Source organism: Lissotriton vulgaris, chromosome 6 (assembly GCF_964263255.1).
Source record: "Lissotriton vulgaris chromosome 6, aLisVul1.2, whole genome shotgun sequence".
Lineage (NCBI taxonomy): Eukaryota > Metazoa > Chordata > Amphibia > Caudata > Salamandridae > Lissotriton > Lissotriton vulgaris.
In genome coordinates, this window is record NC_141694.1 from 1,468,515,730 (window position 1) to 1,468,534,656 (window position 18,927).

General features: G+C 41.2%; 1 protein-coding gene across 1 annotated transcript in view; it reads right to left on the bottom strand.

Annotated features, from left to right (window-relative positions):
• Window positions 1-4,193: 4,193 nt before the first annotated feature.
• Window positions 4,194-18,927, bottom strand: part of ACTR2 (actin related protein 2) — a 277,715-nt gene continuing 262,981 nt past the window's right edge. Inside the window, exon 9 of the mRNA XM_086927591.1 lies at window positions 4,194-7,993. Coding sequence (XP_086783717.1) covers window positions 7,823-7,993 — 171 coding nt within the window. The 3' untranslated portion in view covers window positions 4,194-7,822. The remainder of the gene's footprint in view (window positions 7,994-18,927) is intronic.

Genomic DNA, 18,927 nt, shown 5'->3' on the forward strand with positions numbered 1-18,927 from the left:
CCTGCACTAATTTTGAGATGACCGAACTTAACCTGACTGCCATAATTTTTGCAAAAAGTTTGTAGTCACAATTTAGTAGTGATATTGGCCTATATGAATCAAGATATTTATGGGATTTTCCCGGTTTTGGAATTAAGACAATAACCGCCTCATTCCAAGATTCGGGCATGACTGCCTGACCTTGGAAAATACTGTTAAATAAATTGTGTAATACTGGAGCAATTAATCCTATCAGAGATTTATATACTTCTGACGGAAGCCAGTCTGGCCCCGGAGCCTTGCCTCCCTTATCAGACTTTATGGCCTTTTCCACTTCCGTTAAAGATATTTCAGTGTTCAAAATCTGTTTAAGCTGAGCTGGAAGTGGGTTTACTAACTGCAGCCATTCCCTGATGTCCGGGAGCTCCGGCTTTAGATCCTCCTTATAGACCTTTGAAAAGTAGTCAAAGAAAGCCTCTGCAATTTCTCTGCTTTCTGTAATTACAGTATCTGTGTCGGGGCTTTTTACTTCCTTAATAAAGTTGCGTAACTGGTCCTTCTTCGCCTTCCAAGCTAGTAATTTACTGCACCCTTCCCCATAACTAAAGTGTGGCAGATTTCTAGCTTCCCACTTTTCCTTAATTCTGTGAGCAAGAACCGCCACCAGGTCTGATTTCAGTCCTACTAAATCAATCCTTGCCTGATCCGTTATTTTAGGTTCTCCCTCGGCAATAATCTTAGCTTCATTGTGACGGATCTTCTCTTCCAATTCTGAGACCACTTTATAGTATTCTCTGCGCTTCCTTGCACCCAGAGCTCCCAGCCTACCTCTCAGAAATGCTTTGCAGGTTTCCCAAACTGTCTCAAGCTTAACTGAACCCAGATTAGCCTCTAAAAAAACTTCTAATTCCTCCCTTACCACTTTCAGACATTCCTGATGTAGGAGGAGGGCTCCTCCTAGATCAGGCTGAATCCACCCTATCTAACTTGAAACTCAAGTTTAAGGTTATAGCAGAGTGGTCTGAGATATGAGCGCCTATATGGTTAGTGCTTATTAGCTGATCCATTAATCATAAGTCCAGTAAAAAATAGTCAATTCGAGATTTATGATTATATTTTCGGTTATAATATGTATATCCAAGCTGTAGGCCAGATTTTACCCGCCATATATCACATAAACCAAACTGAGTCAGCAGCAGCCTTACTTTGTTAGACATTTTTACATTACTCTGTCCTCTCTTGCCTGAACGGTCTAAATTATTCTCCATGACCGTATTGAAGTCACCTGCTATAATGATCTTGCCCGAAAAATTTAAGAGTTCACTAGCCAGTGTATCCAAGGGTCCCACATCATCTTGATTTGGCCCATAATATCCTGTGATAGTAAGCTTTTCCCCTGCCACTTTTGCCTGTAAGATCAGCCACCTCCCTCTAGGAGACAATGTATTGTATATTACTATTGATTGTCATCTTGTTGTTTTAACTAAGATGGATTTTGATTCTTCTTTATATTATTTTGCAGCCCTGATGATGTTCAAGTAGGACGAAACTCGTAGGCTGTGTTAATGTGATTTCACCTCATGAACATTGAGACATTGAATCTTTGTTTTGGATATACTACACTGGATTGAATATATCTTTTTCTGTTGGATAACCTTGGATTTTGGAATAAGATCACAATAAAAAATTGTTGGACTACAGTAGTGGACTGAAAAACATTTTTCTTGAATTTGGCGCTCCTTCCTATCATATTTATATCTACGGATAACTTTTTGGCTTTGATGGTGAACCACAGGAAGAAGAGCGCTGGAACTGACACTTCTTTCTTTTTTGAAATTTGCTGTAACATACCCTTGTGCATACCTGGTCTTAACCCTTACCGTCATTATTGAATGTTAGTTTGAGGAATTAATATGCACCTTCTTCTGTTTTGTATCCAGCTCTTGTTTAATTTTTTCCAGAATTGGCTCCGGTGTCTTTAGAGGAGCATCTTTGTGTGTCGCCAAGCTGGATTTGTCCATTTTACTTTTCTATCCCAAATGCTTCGACATCGAAGGGGTGTCATCTCGGTTTGAGCCCAAATTGGAAGCCTTGACGTGATGTTTTGGTTCCAAGCCAGAAAATGGGGTGTTTGAAACAGAGTCTTGGTGCCTACCATGGCCTCATGACAGTGGTGGCCCAATAGCCTTTGGAAAGAGGGGGCATACTAGGCCCGAAGGCCGCGGTTAGAGTTTTGAATTGGATAATGAAAGTTTTTAGAAGTATGGACACGCAGAACGTTGGAAACGTGATTGAAAACAATACTGAGGAGGGTGAATTTGCAAGCCGTAGGGATCCCGATTTGCAGTTTCGAATATCGGAGCGGTGCAATACACGTCTGAAATCGATGGCAGAAAAAAAAACATCTAACAATGGAGTTAATGCCCATGCGCATTATCACCAAAAGTAGGAGTCACTTTGCCTTGTGACTGGAAAAGATTTCTTCAAAGAAAAACAACTTGCAAACATCTGGACCCAACATTAGATGGCAGGAGTATGCAAAGCATGTGTATCTACAGCACACATGCTACGAGCATACAGTTTGACTTGTAATTTCATCATCTCCTTCTTAGCCATCCCAAAAGGTCGTATATATTAAAGATGGATGGGGATACACTTATGGTACTAGTGACACTGGAGTGAAAGTACTTCTGCAATGAATAGGGTAAGTAGAAGATAAAATTGAGTCTAGCATTATTATAAATGATCGAGGAGATGTACCTTGACTTTGGTGAGATGAACAGGTTTGCTAAGAGAAGGCAACAAATGTACAAAAGATTGTGAAAGACGCATGTGAGGAAGAGCCATAGGCTGCTAGGAATGTGGTAAAAGTACTAATCACCAACAGTGTCAAATGTTAAATCTATTTACTTATTGTCCAAGTAAAGGCAGACAAATAAATGCCATGTCTTTTTCTAGAAAACTACTCAGTGAAATGGGGAAAGATTATGAAAATGGGGTGTGCGCATAATTGCTTTATATTCTTTGGTGCTGATAGAAGTGTTCCTTGTGAATTAGTCAGTCATTGTGGGTTGTGACTGCATTGATTATTTTTGTGTTTATCCACGGTTTAAAAATTGTGGTGTAAAAAGGGGGTGGGGTGTGTCTGGATGCACTTATGAAATGTGTTCTATGGCAATCCGATAGACCAGATACCACAGAGAATGCAGGCAGGGGGGCCTGCAGGACGAATATATTAGAGTTTGGAGGGTTTGGAGCTAGTTTGAGTACCAACATGCTGGGTAATCTTTCATCAATGCAACTGCCTTCTTTGAAGACATAACCTAGAAATCAGGGAGTCCGGCTGTTAGGTAATAAAAGATTGGGGATCTCTGAAAGGTGGCAAATGTATATAGAGATTCACAAGGGTATGGGGAAGTGTGCATGTAAGCATAATTATCTTATTACCTCTGATAGAATAATGTGCACATTCCCACTTTGGGGCATCTTGGCAACGAATAATAGTTGTTTGTTGTTATGCAACTCAATGGTGCTCATTTTATCAACCTCAATATGATGAAAGGCTGAGTGGATCTATGGAGATTTGAATCTGTGACAATGAGGTCAAAAAAAGAATTCTGGAATGGATGCATTAGTCCACTGAACCACCAGACGATCTGAACCGTTTGAACTTTAGATCAATCCAAGTTTGTAGCTTATTTTCCATTTTTTGTAATTTGCAAAGCATGTACAAATGCAGACAATTTTCACCTCGTTCTCAGGGACCTTTGAAGGACATCGTCTATCACAGTTTCAAACATTATTTTGGTACCTTGTCAAAGTTCTAATTTGTCAAGTCTTAGAAAACATTTTTGAGATAATGAAAGAGGATAAACAAAATTCTAACAAAGCTGGTTATGGATAAAGTTTTTTCATGGTCTCTACCTCCAATACAAACACTCATTTATACTCTGCGTTCGTAGCGAAAGGAGGATTGTGCACTAGCTTGTAGTTCTGATTACCTTCTACAAAAAGATTTACATACAAAAGAAACTAAGCCTTACACATTAGCACAGTAAAGAACTTAAAAACAGTAAAATTGCAAAAATATAAAACAAACAATTTGAAGTCGGCCAAAACTAAATGGTGGTTAAGGATCAAGAAAAAGGCAGAGAAAACTAAAAGGTGTGACGGGTAACTGAAGCACATATAACACAATAGTAAACAGACTGACATTACTTAGAAAATTGTTTTTATTTTTAACCTGAAGTGAGCTGCATTGATATAATTATTTTGTAAACTGAACATTGTTTGACCAAGTTTGTTCTTTTTAGATAACCACATTCAATATGCTAGGGCTGCAAACGAAGCCCAAAATGAATTATAAAGTTGTATTCAACCTGGGAAAGATCGGGCGCCCATCAATGAAACAATGGCAAGTCAGAAAATGGAAGCTAAACATTTACTAAACACAATCCACATTTCAAACGCAGATGTTCCATTTTATGAAGAAAATATTTAACTTGTACAGACAACCTATGGCCATATTGGACATAAATTTCAACGAGGGGTTTGTGACTCTTTTTGCTCATTCTGTATTACAGAATGGTTGCAGACGTCTGTGCAGGCCCTTCAATACAATGTAGATCGCACCAGTGCCAAATGTTGGTCGGTATGATACTATTGGAGGTGGGGGTCCCCTCTGTACAGCAGCCCTCTAGAGGGTAGTTAGAAGGGGAGCACAAGGATTCAATGGCCATTGCAGACACTCCCCCTGCAGGTGAGTGCAGTTACACACTGCACCTGCCTGCAGGGGGTGCACTATCCAATCTTCTAAATGTGGCTTGTTCCTCAAAAATATGGAGCCGTGGATTCAAACAGCTGCATTTTTGATCACGGATGCTTTCTCATCAGTGTCCGCACAAACTCTGTTTGTGCTGCACTCGGAATGGTGCATTTTTTCTCCACTAACAGGACGTATTGTCCCCATCTTCGCCAAACAGATACAATTAAGTGTGCACCACACGGAGACAGAGACAGTGTACCAGACGGATGTATGACGGTACAATGTGTACCGTTACAACGCGTACCTTTACAGGTTTAACAATGCAAGTCGTTACAACGACTTGCGTTGGGGGGCGCTGGATAGTGATTAGTTTAATTTACTATTCCAACTCCAGTCCCCGTGGATAGTAGGGAAGGTGTTGGATAGTAAATTAAACTATCCCCTATCCTAGAGCGCCCTCCAGCGAAAGTTGTTGTAATGACTTTCGTTGTAAATCCTGCGTTGTAACAGTACTGCGTTGTAACGGTTCCGTTGTAAAGGATGTTTTCCATACCAGACATCACATCTGCCACCAACTAGGCAAATGATACTTTGCCGCTTTACTTCCCTTGCAACTTAACCACATTTGTTGCTAAAGGGATAAAAAAACTTGGAGGCAATGCCGCACTCGCCCCCACATTCCTGCTACACGGAGAACATTGGTGACCACCTGGTACTAAGGTAGTATCATTAAAAAAAACTGTTGCAACTTAAACGCATTGTGATATTAAACCACATTCAAACAGACCCAGATTATAAACATATTAGACAGTGACAGAGTTGAAAGAAGACAACATCTACAAAGCAGCCTGACATATACGGTAATATATATATTAAGGGGGAGGGACATTTCTGAAGGAAGGAGTGGCCATTGTATACACCATTTATAGTACCCAAAAGTAACATTTACATTTTAAAGCAGAAGACTTTTGGAGAACTCCTGAGGCACATTTCTCAGCACTGTTAATCTGCTGAAGTACGCCAAGCATGGGTCAGTACAAAATGGCCACTAGTTTAACAAGTGGGCAACTACTTTCTACGTAAAATGTTATTTTGGTGCAAAGAAAAATTTCAGTGCTGTGCTAGTCTGGAAGAATAGAAAAATGTTGATGATGCAAAGCTTACTTTTGTTTGTTGAGCTCGTCGGCCAATGAAAGCAGCCTTTTTCAGATCAACAACATTTAAATCTGGTCCTGAAAACTCAGGCTTCCAAGTAACATCTGTATAGGATTTGTGGATGTCTAATAATGTGTTTGACACCGCTACAGAACTGTATTTCACAACTAGACTGTGCGAGCACAAATCACAATCTGTTTAATTCAAGCTTGAAAAGCAAGCAAAGCTAGATATTCTGATTGCTACATGTACTACCACCTTAGTCTATGTGTGAGTGCCAAGACATGGCCAGCATGCCCAGAGGAAGTAGTTGCTCAAGCTTAGAACAGCAAAACAGCTCCATTGGTCTTAAATGAATACATGGGTTATTCATCATATTTTGCTGAAGCAAGCATTTAGGTGTTTTGCATTACGTACAGGGAAACGTTTGCCAAAAGATCATAATTTCACTTTACATATGACAAAAGCAAAGTCCTTACTGCCTATTTAAATATTAAATACAAGGTGTCTTTTTTCTTTACATAAATAGGATTGTCACTTTCTTTTTCCCTTATAGAGTTGCTTCTCCTTTACGACTTTGTTTTTCTGGGGACTGGACAGCAAAATGTGAACACATTTAATTTTCCATAAAACTGAATACATAATGCAATTGGTAAATATTATTCACTCTTGCTTTCCTTGCACATGCCACTGCAGCCTTACACCACATGAAAAGAAAGGAAAGAGTGTGCCAGTATACAAAATTTGAACCACTGTACCAGCGGTTCACTTCAGTACAACCCTGATATTTTGAATCTGCTCCTTTGTTGAAGTCTTCAACTATGACGACTTCAGTTCCCGTCCCCGAGATCTCAAAGCCTGGACCAAAATGAGGTGATGGATTTTCGCCAACTGGCAACAAATTCTGGTACCATTTTTTTTTCTTTTAGCTGCCACGAGTGCAGGCGATTCTTCACAAACCTGGCTGTTTTTCATCTGAGTGCATGTTCGTTTACCTTGAGCACAAATGCGTACACATTGTTGACATTTATAAAGGCTGCGCTAGGTGCAGTCACGGTAAGGGCAAAATTTAACAAAAGCAATTACCAATTCTAGGAAAGCATGTGTAATTCCTACAAAACACTTGATCAGATTTTATTTTATCCGGTAACAGAAGTTCTGAGTTTTCGAGAATGATGCGTACGAGTCGGATAATTCCACAACACCCATGGCACATTTACGGGTATAGGGGCATGACTGGAACTCCGCTCTGGCTCTCAAGAAGGTTTGCATGGAAACATCAATATGAAAAAAACACAAAGAAAATTCAGAACAAAACCAAGGAACGCTCACAATATCCAGCCGGCAGAGGGAACCCCCAGCAGCTTCAAAAAACACAACACAATTCGCAGCCTGCTCCCAAAACATATTCACGTGGACATTCAAAGCAAGGGCTTTCTTAATAGGCTTTTGGCAAATTAACCGTTTCAACCCTTTAGTTTGTGTGAGGTACTCTGCAAAGAGTGCAATGGTGCCATTCGAAATTTTAGAAGGAGTGAGAGGGGAGGGGAAGCGGCAATCTGCTCTGAAAGCAGTTCTTTAGTGCAGGCAAAAAGCAGACTACCTGGAGAGTGAAAGACAACGTGAGAGGTATTAGACTAGAGTGTCCGTCCTACAGACGAACGCTCGCAAGGAGAAAGCAAAGCCGCAGACAGGCTTCCTCGACTTTTTTGTTTGCATGGAAGAGGTCAAATTAAACAGTCGAATTTAACCGTATTAACAAACATCGAACAAAAGCGTCCCCAGGCTATCAGAGGCGACCCTGACCTGTGGGGTCAAAGGGCGCAGACGCGCCTCCCCGTGTCACGTAGCTGAAGGAGTTCAAAGAGTGGGGGGAGAGGGAGGGGAAGCCCTCACAGAGAGGCGGGGGCGGGGCCCCGCACATTATCGCACCGTCACACCGAGTTTCTCCAGCACGCGCACTCCCTTCTCCTCGTACTCCTCTCTGGTCATCCAGAAGTTGTCCTTATCCTTCATTATGTCCGCCAGCACGGCACCCCCTAAAAACACCATGTGTTTGCGACGAGGGGGGTCCTCGATGCGGATTTTAAATTTCTAAAATGGAAAAGAGAGGGGATTAATTACATGGTCTCGTTGGCCTTATCCCAGTCATACAGTAGCTATTGTGCTCGGGATTTAATTACAACATAATGAGTTATTCAAATTTGTATAAGATATGACACACCCACACACGGTTTTCACTAAAAGCAGGAATGCTAACGATATATCTCCTCAGCGATGTAGGCATGCTTAAAGGAAGCAATCCACAACTCCCAAGGTTCCTCTCGTGTTTCAAATAAAGTCCATGGGATGCACGTTTTCATTTCCAAGCAACAGACCTTAAATGGCACAGTGACTGTTTAAAACCAAACTCTTACAGTGCCAGGACGTCACAAAATACAGTCATCTTCAGAGCTGAACCGATGAAGAGGCTTCTCAAAAAGCAAACACAAGTGAGCTAGAAACATTTGCACAGTAGGTTTTTAGTCTTCTTGATGCCTCCATGGCATCACACAATGGACATTATTATGAGGTTGGCAGGTCTGGTACTTCAACAGTATAGCCCTCCCTGGCAGCAGTCTGTCACAAGAGACGGAGTGCTATCCGATCTTAAGGGAGGCTAACATCCCCCAGATGTCACGGCTGATTTGGCCATTTCTTATGTGAATTTGGGCAATGTGGAGATATATGGTCCGTATCGAACTCCATGTGGTTTAACCTGCAGCCATTTAGTAATCCCATGTTCAACTAATTTATCTCTCTTACTTAAGAAATGCACAGACCTTTGTTTTCATGCCTGTCGTGGCAAAGGGGGAATTTTCAATCAAGTCAGCTCAGTATGAGAGACCCCCCCCCCCCCACCGCCCCCCAGTAGTAGCACCTTTTCTCTGTCTTTTTGAGCTCTTCCAGTAGGAAAGCCTTGCACCTGCTACTACTATCTAAAGTTTTAGTTTCCGTCAAATATATCATCTTTCGACTATATGAAGAAAATGTATAACTATAGGGACATATTGGGGAGGGGCTCGCAATAAATGCTTAACTGCTTGGGGAGATGAAGCTCTGACACTGTTCTCTACAAAGTTACTATTTTGCTTGTTTCTGCATAATGAATATGGTAAAAACTTCAAGAAAGCTCATAGAAGCTTTTCTTTCACACTTGGAGCGTTCACAAGTCTGTGTATAGAATCGAGAGGTACCCCTTGAGGAGACCAAGGGAATTAGGGTTATACAACCGAGAAAGGGAAGATTCCCTCGGGGAAGAACTAAGCACAGATTGTGATACCAACCTTACAATGTCACAAGTACATACAACAGAAACAAGGAAATACTTAAAAAGTGCATTTATTATGAGAAAACTTAAAAACACAGGGAAGGGTTTAGCTGATCTAGATCCCTACTTCTAAAACATAATTAAACATTTTTTTTCCACAAAGAGTACATACAATTGCGACCTGCACAATTTAAAAGACAGAACAAGTACAACATTAATTCGTTGAATACAATTCGTATATTCTGGCTCCGCTGTGGGGACACCGATATTGTATTGCTATTGCATCAGCATATCAATTTCGGTGTTGGAGACTTGAATTATACCAAAGAATGCGTCGACGCGTTGCGGTGGGTTCACTTATTCATTACCACATTTATCAAGACCATATGTTTGCTGTCCCAAGCAAGGGTTAGCGGTCATTGCCCCTACCCGAGGGTTAAGAACCACTTTTCTTGATAGAGGGTCAGTTATAATCACAACGTTCAAAGCTAGTTAGACCTTTCATCTTATTGGTGCTGCCTGTTTTCTGGCCTGTTTATCTTCATATGGAGTGTTATTAATCCCCCTGGTTATACATAATCCGATAAAATTGAAAAGACAGCTCATATATTAGTCGGTTTCTGGGCTTAAACGGTCATCAACGTTATCCTTTTGGTAACTTTGTCTGTGAATGATAAAGTCAGGCTGTGCGTCAACATCACGTGACTCTTCCTTCCGTATTTCTTTATGGAAGAACGAGGAACTGTTACTGAAATATGATGTTAAAATCCACTGTCTCTTTCTTGAGTAGCCCGTTTTGAGGAGTACCGAATGGGTGCCGTCTCGATCCGCTGTCTGTGGGGTTCTGTGACACAGAACCCCACAGACAGCGGATCGAGACGGCTCCCTCGTGCTTCCATAAAGAAATACGGAAGGAAGAGTCACGTGATATTGACGCACAGCCTGACTATCATTTACAGACAAAGTTACCAAAAGGATAACGTTGATGACCGTTTAAGCCCAGAGACCGACTAATAAATGAGCTGTCTTTTCAATTTTATCGGATTATGTATAACCAGGGGGATTAATAACACTCCATATGAATATAAACAGGCCAGAAAACAGGCAGCACCAATAAGATGAAAAGTCTAACTAGCTTTGAACGTTGTGATTATAACTGACCCTCTATCAAGAAAAGTGGTTCTTAACCCTCGGGTAGGGGCAATGACAGCTAACCCTTGCTTGTGACAGCAAACATATGGTCTTGATAAAGGTGGTAATGAATAAGTGAACCCACCGAAACGCGTCGACGCATTCTTTGGTATAATTCAAGTCTCCAACACCGAAATTGATATGCTGATGCAATAGCAATACAATATCGGTGTCCCCACAGCGGAGCCAGAATATACGAATTGTGTTCAACGAATTAATGTTGTACTTGTTCTGTCTTTTAAATTGTACAGGTCGCAATTGTATGTACTCTTTGTGAAAACATTTTTTTAATTGTGTTTTAGAAGTAGGGATCTAGATCAGCTAAACCCTTCACTGTGTTTTTAAGTTTTCGCATAATAAATGCACTTTTTAGGTATTTCCTTGTTTCTGTTGTATGTACTTGTGACATTGTAAGGTTGGTATCACAATCTGTGCTTAGTTCTTCCCCAAGGGAATCTTCCCTTTCTCGGCATTCACAAGTCTGCCTATACTTGGCAGATACCATCTGCTATGCATCCATAGCCTGTGATTGTTGGCAACACTTCCTGTTTCTCACAACTCAAGATATAAAAAGGGTGCTCATACACACCGACTATGGACCATTTTGTCACTTAGTCCATATGAAATCCTGCTGGTTCAATCAGTCTTCCCAAAACTGATTTGCTTCCACAACCGCCCCACATGCACCCCTGAAAATGGACTTGGCTTTCACCCAACTTTAAACTGACCTGCGAAATCCTTCTACACAGCGCAACTGCAATACGCCTATCAACAGCTGTCCTGATAGAAACACAAACATACACCTGACACAGAGAAATCATGAAAACAGAATTCCAACAAATTTCCGAATGTCACATTGACATCTGCTGGACCTGCTTACTCTCTAGAATGCACTTCCATGCTTTGTTTTCTTTAAAATACATCAATCAAGCCTAAAATTAGCAAACCAATAATGACTAAGAATACTCCTTTTGTTACACATTGAATGGAAAATTGTATCCGCATATACCCAAAATTGCCTTTTCTGCACTAGTCTCCCTACTTGATTTTTCCACAAGTATCCAATGCCTGTAACGAATGTATGACGTTACTATGCATACTAAACCCACTCGTGCCATTAAAACGTGGGTATTACTAAACTAGTATGCTTACAACGACCTACCATTACAACGCATTCTTTTACCACACATATGCAAGATAATTTTAAACATAGCTGGTCGCCCCTGCAATGTAAGGACCAGCCCTCTCCACCTTTTCCTGAAAGGCTTTTGCCACTCTCCCCATGTTCCAGTTGAGACAGAGTTCCCTCTCTAATGTCAGAAAGATCCCCAGGTATTTAAAGCAGTCTCCTGAAAGAGTCAGGCAGCGTGGAAGCAGGGACAGGTCTATCCTATCCCGGGTAAGGTATAGCACGACTTGTCCCAGTTAATCCTATAACCAGAGTAAGTCCCATACTCAAAAAAGTGGAAGATTAGTGGGAGAGTCGTCGTTGGCTCAGTAATATGTAGGAGGGCATCATCAGCATTAAGCGAGATTATCTCTTCACACTCATCTGCCTCTGCAATTTTGAATCCACGCCCCTAAGGTGCTCCAGTACTATGCAGGCCAACGACTATGGTGAGAGCAAACAGGAGGGGGTGGCGGGTCAGGGACATCTCTACCTGGTATCAATGAGGAAATATGAGGACAGCGTTCCATTAACCATTACTGCCGCAATCAGAGTCTGATAGACTACCCACACCCACTTCTGGTATTGGGGACGAAAACCAAATTTAGTGTTTGTTACAGAAAAGGCCAATGCACTGCATCAAACGCCTTCTCTGTGTCCTATGTGAGAAAGACGTGTGGCCCCAGTCGGTCCTAGCCGGTTGGCCCTTACTTCATTCATCCAGTTGTGTGCCTGCTTCAGGTTATATCTTGTTCAATTCAATTCAATTAATTAATTTATATAGCGCGCTACATACCCAGAGGGTCTCAAGGCGCTAGGAGAAGGGTGGGGGATTACTTGTCGAATATCCAGGTTTTAAGTTGCTTTCTGAATGCTAGGTGGTTCAACTTAAAACCTGGATATTCGACAAGTAATCCCCCACCCTTCTCCTAGCGCCTTGAGGGCATGAAGCCCGACTGATTCCTATGTACCAAAGGTTTGATAACCTGTAGGAGGCTTGAGGCCAGTATTATGGCCAAAATCTTTACCTAAATATTGAGTATTGCAATTGGGCAGTACTAGTCGCAGTGTTCCTTTGGTTTTCCGTCCGTATGGATCACTACTTTGGGGGCTCACCACAGATCTGGTAGTAGTGTACCCTGTTCACAGGCCTTCCGAAACATTCTGAAGATGGGGCCCCAGTAATGCAGCATAGCGATTAAAATATTTCACATGGATCCCGTTGAGCTCCGGGTTTTTGTTGGATTTCAGCTTTGAAATGGCAGAATGAAGCTCCGCCAACCTGATTTCAGCTTACAGTGCATCACGCGCCTCTGTGTTTAATATGGGAATGGTTACGGACTCCAAATACTATGGTATATGCGGTGCGTCTTGAAGCGGTCCGGCCTTGTAAATCCTCCTATAATATCAGTTAAAGGCCCCCTGAGATGGTCTCATCAGTCATAGGACTCCCCTTTTCGGCCCCCACTATCTGCTGCACCCATGTGACCTCTGCTTCCCTTCTACCTAGTTATGCCAGGATTTTTCCTGCCTTAGCCCCAGTGTCGTACAGTCTGTGAAGTCTGGCAAGCATTTGCTTCTTTGCCCCTTCCTGTGCCAGGTTTCGGTATTCAGCTCTAAGGAGTTCCAACTGCCGGAGCCTAGGGAGATCTAACTCTGACCCCAAGTTGCCCTCCAACTCCACAACCGGCTTTCAAGCTGCTCAGAGGCCCCTACCGCTTTCCTGTTCTTTTGAGCTATCAAGTTCCTCTGCTCTGTCACTGAGGACTGTCTTATATGCTTCCCACAACGCTACTTTGGACATAACAGAGCCTTTGTCTCTTTAAAGTACATCCCAGTCTCTACCCGTAGACCCACAGCCACATCTTGGTCGGGGAGATCCCACATGCTGAGTTTCCAACCCGCCCCTCAACCTCTACTCCACCTACCCACTCTCACTATCAAAGGGGAGTTGTGAGAGAGTCTACAGCCATGAGATTATTAAAGTCACCTCCCATAATGTGGGGCGAGGAATTTACCCCCAACAGAGGCTGTGAGTTTCGCCATTGTGGATACTTGCAGTCATGGGGCAGCATATACACATCAGTTCGTCCACAGCACCCTTTCACTCCTACATACCTGTCCTAAGGGTCTAGCGCACTGCTTCACCACCTGGAAGGAGAGGTCCTTTTTTTACCAGTATGGCTACTACCCTGGATCCGGTTGTGTATCTAACGTGCCAGTGTGATGTATGCCCTTCTCCCCAGGAATCTACAGTGTGTACCCTGGAGATGTTTTTTTAGGAAGACAACAACCTGCTGCAGCGGTTTGATGTAGTGGGATACCAAGCCTCTTTTAACTTTGTCTCCCAGGCCATTAACGCTCAAGGATAGGACCACAAGTGCCTTGGTGTCTAAGGGTTTGTTACATGCCATGACTCTATACACGGGCACATGTGTTTAAGGCCCCGGCTAGGGCTGTGGTGCGGCTAACATGTCTATATCCCCTTATACTAAACTAATACTACCCTAAACACTGTCCCCAACCATCACCCCACCCCACTCCACACCATAAGGACTCAATTTAAATTTATTCGGTTAATCAGCAATAACCATAAAAGTACACAACAAGAAAAATACATTTGAAAATACATTTAAAAAGAAGTATCATACATAAAATACATCATAAGGTGCCATTTTATACTTAAAAAAGCTATTAAAATTCATAAATATAGATTGATTTTCGTAATCTAAAAACATTTTTTAAAAATTCAGAAATAGATGCAACAGTTAATACTGTGTCCAATCTCTGCATTTCTAAAAAGGCTGGGCGACATCGATTCACATTCATTTCCTTTAAATTTGGGATAATCAATTTCTTACGAGGCAATATATAAAATTTACAGAAAAATAAAATGTGGATATCAGACTGGGGTGAAAAATCATCACAAGGACACTTAATTAAATCATATGTCCAGGTATTCATGACAGGGAAACTAAGGACTCTAAAAAGTATATTTAACCTGAACCGTGTCAGGACATATCTCTCAAAGGTGGTCATATGTAAGGTTAGATACAGCTGTAGTTTATCCTGAGTTAATATCAATTGGTGTGAGCATAGTCTTTTTCTTTACTTCCTCACTAGCTCTTTTATCTTCAAGATACTCCATACATTGTTTTTTCAATGTCTTCCTCAGGATATTAGCCATTGTGAGAGGATCGTCATAATAATTTCGGCAATCCATTTCAACAAAGAAATGTTTTACGTAGGCAAGCCATTTGATCCTACTCACATGTTCTAGTTTTAAAACATCCATCAAAATAGTGCGATTCAGTACACACTCGTCGGTTGTCCAAACCCTGTGCCAGAGAAGTATAGGCTGGGCTTTAATTGTATCTTCAATGTGTGGCTGGCCGAGTTCCTTGTGACAAATGTAAGTCGAGACACTCTCAGGTACGGCGAAGATGTATCTCAGAAACATATTTTCCACTATTTGAATGAATTGTGTGTTGGCATATCCCCAGAGTCCCGAGCCATAAAGCTTAACTGATATACAGGTCGCATTAAAAAAAATTTACATTTCCCTGATCGGCTTTTTTCCCATTTTTCTAATAAAGTTTTTTAAAGCCATTATTGATTTAGAAAACATAAGGCTTCTTGCTTTAACTGCACTTGCCCATGTACCAGACTCGTGGAACAGAATGCCCAAGTAAAGAAAGGTAGGGGTAGAATCCAAGGGACTATCATCTATAAACATGGTTTTTCTCCGTCTACTACTACCAAGGCCACAGTTCATTGAGAACGTTTTTGTACAATTAATTTTTAGATCCAAATTTAACATAAAGGTGTTAAAGGATGTTATCAAGCCCTGTAGGGCAAGGGGGGTCTGTTCCATTATGACTGTATCGTCTGCATACAAGAGTGCAGGGATTGATCTTTTATCTACTGTAGGCATATCCCTGCACTCTTGCAGCAAAATTCTTTCAAGGCCATTAATGTATACTAAAAATAACAAGCATTGGAAATGCAATAGGGCTCGCATTAGGAAAGTTTGAGCTATTGGTCTTATAAATGATTTTTTTTTATTTAGGTGTTATTTTTGTAAATTGCTAAATTAATAGCTTTGCCATTTACAATGCCAATAGTTATAACTTTCGCGACACCGATCGCATTTCTAATGCAATATGTGTTGCATTTACGTGACTTAGATGTATTGATATTACAAATAACAATGGCTTTTAATTTTTTTAAATAATTAATACTTAACCCCATGCGGCTACGCGTTTTCCCGCTGTGCGCTGACTTTTTTAAAATCCTGCGGTTCATGACGAGCTCAGCTCGTCATGAGCGTACGACAGGCGTAACTCATGACGAGCTGAGCTCGTCATGAGCGTCGAAGGGGTTAAATAAAAGTTATTGTAATTTATAATGGCAATAGCTTAAACTTTTGTAAATAACTTTTGTGAAGATTATGTTCAGTGCATAATATTGTGACGAAAATCCAAGAACAGAAGTGAAATAGTAACATCTTTTTGTGACATGTGTAATAAAGCTTGAAACATTGAGAGAACATATTTGAACCAGCTGTTGTTGAATGGTTGCACAGATTGATGGTGTGGTGGCGCGGAGTAATGTTGTGGTGGCGACGAGTGATGCTGTGGCGTTCAGTGCTGCTGTGGTAGCCCATAGTGATGTTGAGGTGCCCCTGAGTGATGCTGCTGAGTGATGCTGTTGTGATGCGATAGATAGAGTAAGGGCGATAGATAGAGGGAGAGCGATAAATAGATAGATAGATAGAGGGAGGGCGATAGATAGATCGATAGATAGATGGAGATAGATAGATAGATAGATAGAATGAGGGCGATAGATAGATAGAGTGAGTGTGATAGATAGATAGAGTGAGGGCAATAGATAGATAGAGGGAGGGCAATAGATAGATAGAGGGAGGGCGATATAGACAGATAAGGTGAGGGCGATAGATAGACAGATAGAGTGAGGGCGATAGATAGATAGAGTGAGGGCGATCGATAGAGTGGGTGCAACTTTTCTGAACTTCGCTTGAACCCCACTAGTGTGTGACTGGAACGCAGGAAAGACCCTGTATTTAGCTGGTGGAATAGAAACATGCGTCAGTATGCCTTACAGTGTGGTGACACCACTTCTATCCCACCTGCCCACCCCCTTATCTACTCTTTAAACCCATTGACTCAAGAGAAAGAAAGAAAGAGAGAAAGGGAAAGAAAGAAAGAAAGGGAAAGGAAAAAAGAGAGAAGGAAAGGGAAAGAAAGAAAGAGAAAGAAAGAGAAAGAAATAAAAAGAAAGACATAGGGAAAGAGAAACTAAGAAAGAGAGAAAGAAAGAGAAAGAAGAGAGAAAGAAAGAGAGAAAGAAAGAGAGAAAGAAAGAGAAAGAAAGAGAGAAAGAAAGAGAGAAAGAAAGAAAGAAAGAAAGAAAGAGAAAGAAAGAAAGAGAAAGAAAGAAAGAAAGAGAAAGCAAGAAAGAGAAAGCAAGAAAGAGAGAAAGAAAGAAAGAGAGAATGAAAGAAAGAGAGAAAGAAAGAAAGAAAAACAGAGAGAAAGGGAAAGACAGAAAGAAAGAAACAAATAGAAAGAAAGAAAAAGAAAGGAAGGAAGGAAGGAAATGGAAGGAAGAAAGAAAAAGGAAGGAAGAAAGGAAGAAAGAAAGAAAGAAAGACATTGGTGTGGTAACTAGTATGTGCAAGAAAGAGAAAGCAAGAAAGAGAGAAAGAAAGAAAGAGGGAAAGAAAGAAAGAGAGAAAGAAAGAAAGAAAAACAGAGAGAAAGGGAAAGGCAGAAAGAAAGAAACAAATAGAAAGAAATAAAAAGAAAGAGAGAAAAAGAAAGGAAGGAACGAAGGAAATGGAAGGAGGAAGGAAGAAAGGAAGAAAGAAAGAAAGAAAGACATTGGTGTGGTAACTAGTATGTGCTGAGTGACCGAGAACTTAGATGTCTGGTAAAACAGACACCCACGTGGGCAGCTGGGCCGACCTGGTTTCTGTACACAGAGCTCAGGGGAACAGCCTCAGCAGACTCCAGGTTTCACTGAGGGCATTTCAAAGTGCCAGACTGCATTTTAACTTGGGCTGACGTCATTTCAATTGAAAGGCAGGCATTCGGGGAGGAGCTTGTCTCCTCGCTCTACAAATTACTAAGTGACTCTACCAACAAGTCGAAACAAGCAAAAGAAGACCTAAAACACACTTACAGTCACATATCACATCCTAAACAAAAACACGAACACACACATCAATGGAGGTCACCACAGATACCTGAAAACAAACACTTTCTTTCGAAGAGAGACAAGTATACATATACGCATACACAAAAAGTTAGACCGGGATACATACTTATGAGCACAAGCTTGACCTAAAAAACCTGTAAATATGTTGTGTGTCTGCAGCATTGATGACGCTGTAAGTTCACAGTGCCTCTGCGCCACAAAATAAAATGTCTCCTGTACTTCTAAGACTGTTTTCATTTTGCGCCTGGTGCACATGAAAGAGCACACAAAAACACATCAATAAACTTTTGTACACAGCAGAGTTGAACAGTTTCTAATTGTGTACTTTGATCCAACTGAATACTGTTTTCTGAAAAGAGGCCTTGACGTTATGCAAATGGGCTCCTGAAAAAGCATCTTTCACTAAAGTGCCCAAATTCTAAATCGGTCCCTCCGCTGCTCTAACCATGATCACCAGCCGGCACCGAGGCTTTAACTGCGTGCGTGAAGCACACTGTGTGATTGGTTTAACCTGTCATTCTTTCATGAACTTATTTATTTGTAGGTATTTGTTAGTCGATTCACTAATGCATTCAAAACGCTTTTCTTTCAACAGCTTTGCGTGCACTGAAGCGCTTGAGTTGAGAGTCGTGCGCAATACAAGACCAGTGTTTTACAATCCTGGCTACCCCACTCGATCAAAGTGTGTGATCCCTGGTAAATCACCTCATGTCCTTGATTTCGCTTTTCTGTCAACAGCTTTGCGTGCACTGAAGCACTTGAGTTGAGAGTCGTGCCGCTGTTGAAGAGAGCATTTACCATCCCCCTCAGCATGAAAATAATTTAAAAATACATTAAAGCTGTTGCTGTTCTTAAAGTTAAAGCGGCGGCCATCAGTATGAAAATAATTAGAAACGAAGGGAAGAATAGGGAGAGTAAGGGGAGACGCACAAAATAATTTAAAAATACATTAACGCTGTTGCTGTGCTTAAAAGTTAAAGTGGCGGCCATCAGTATGAAAATAATTAGAAACGAAGGGAAGAATAGGGAGACGCACAAAATAATTTAAAAATACATTAAAGCTGTTGCTGTGCTTAAAGTTAAAGCAGCGGCCATCAGTATGAAAATAATTAGAAACGA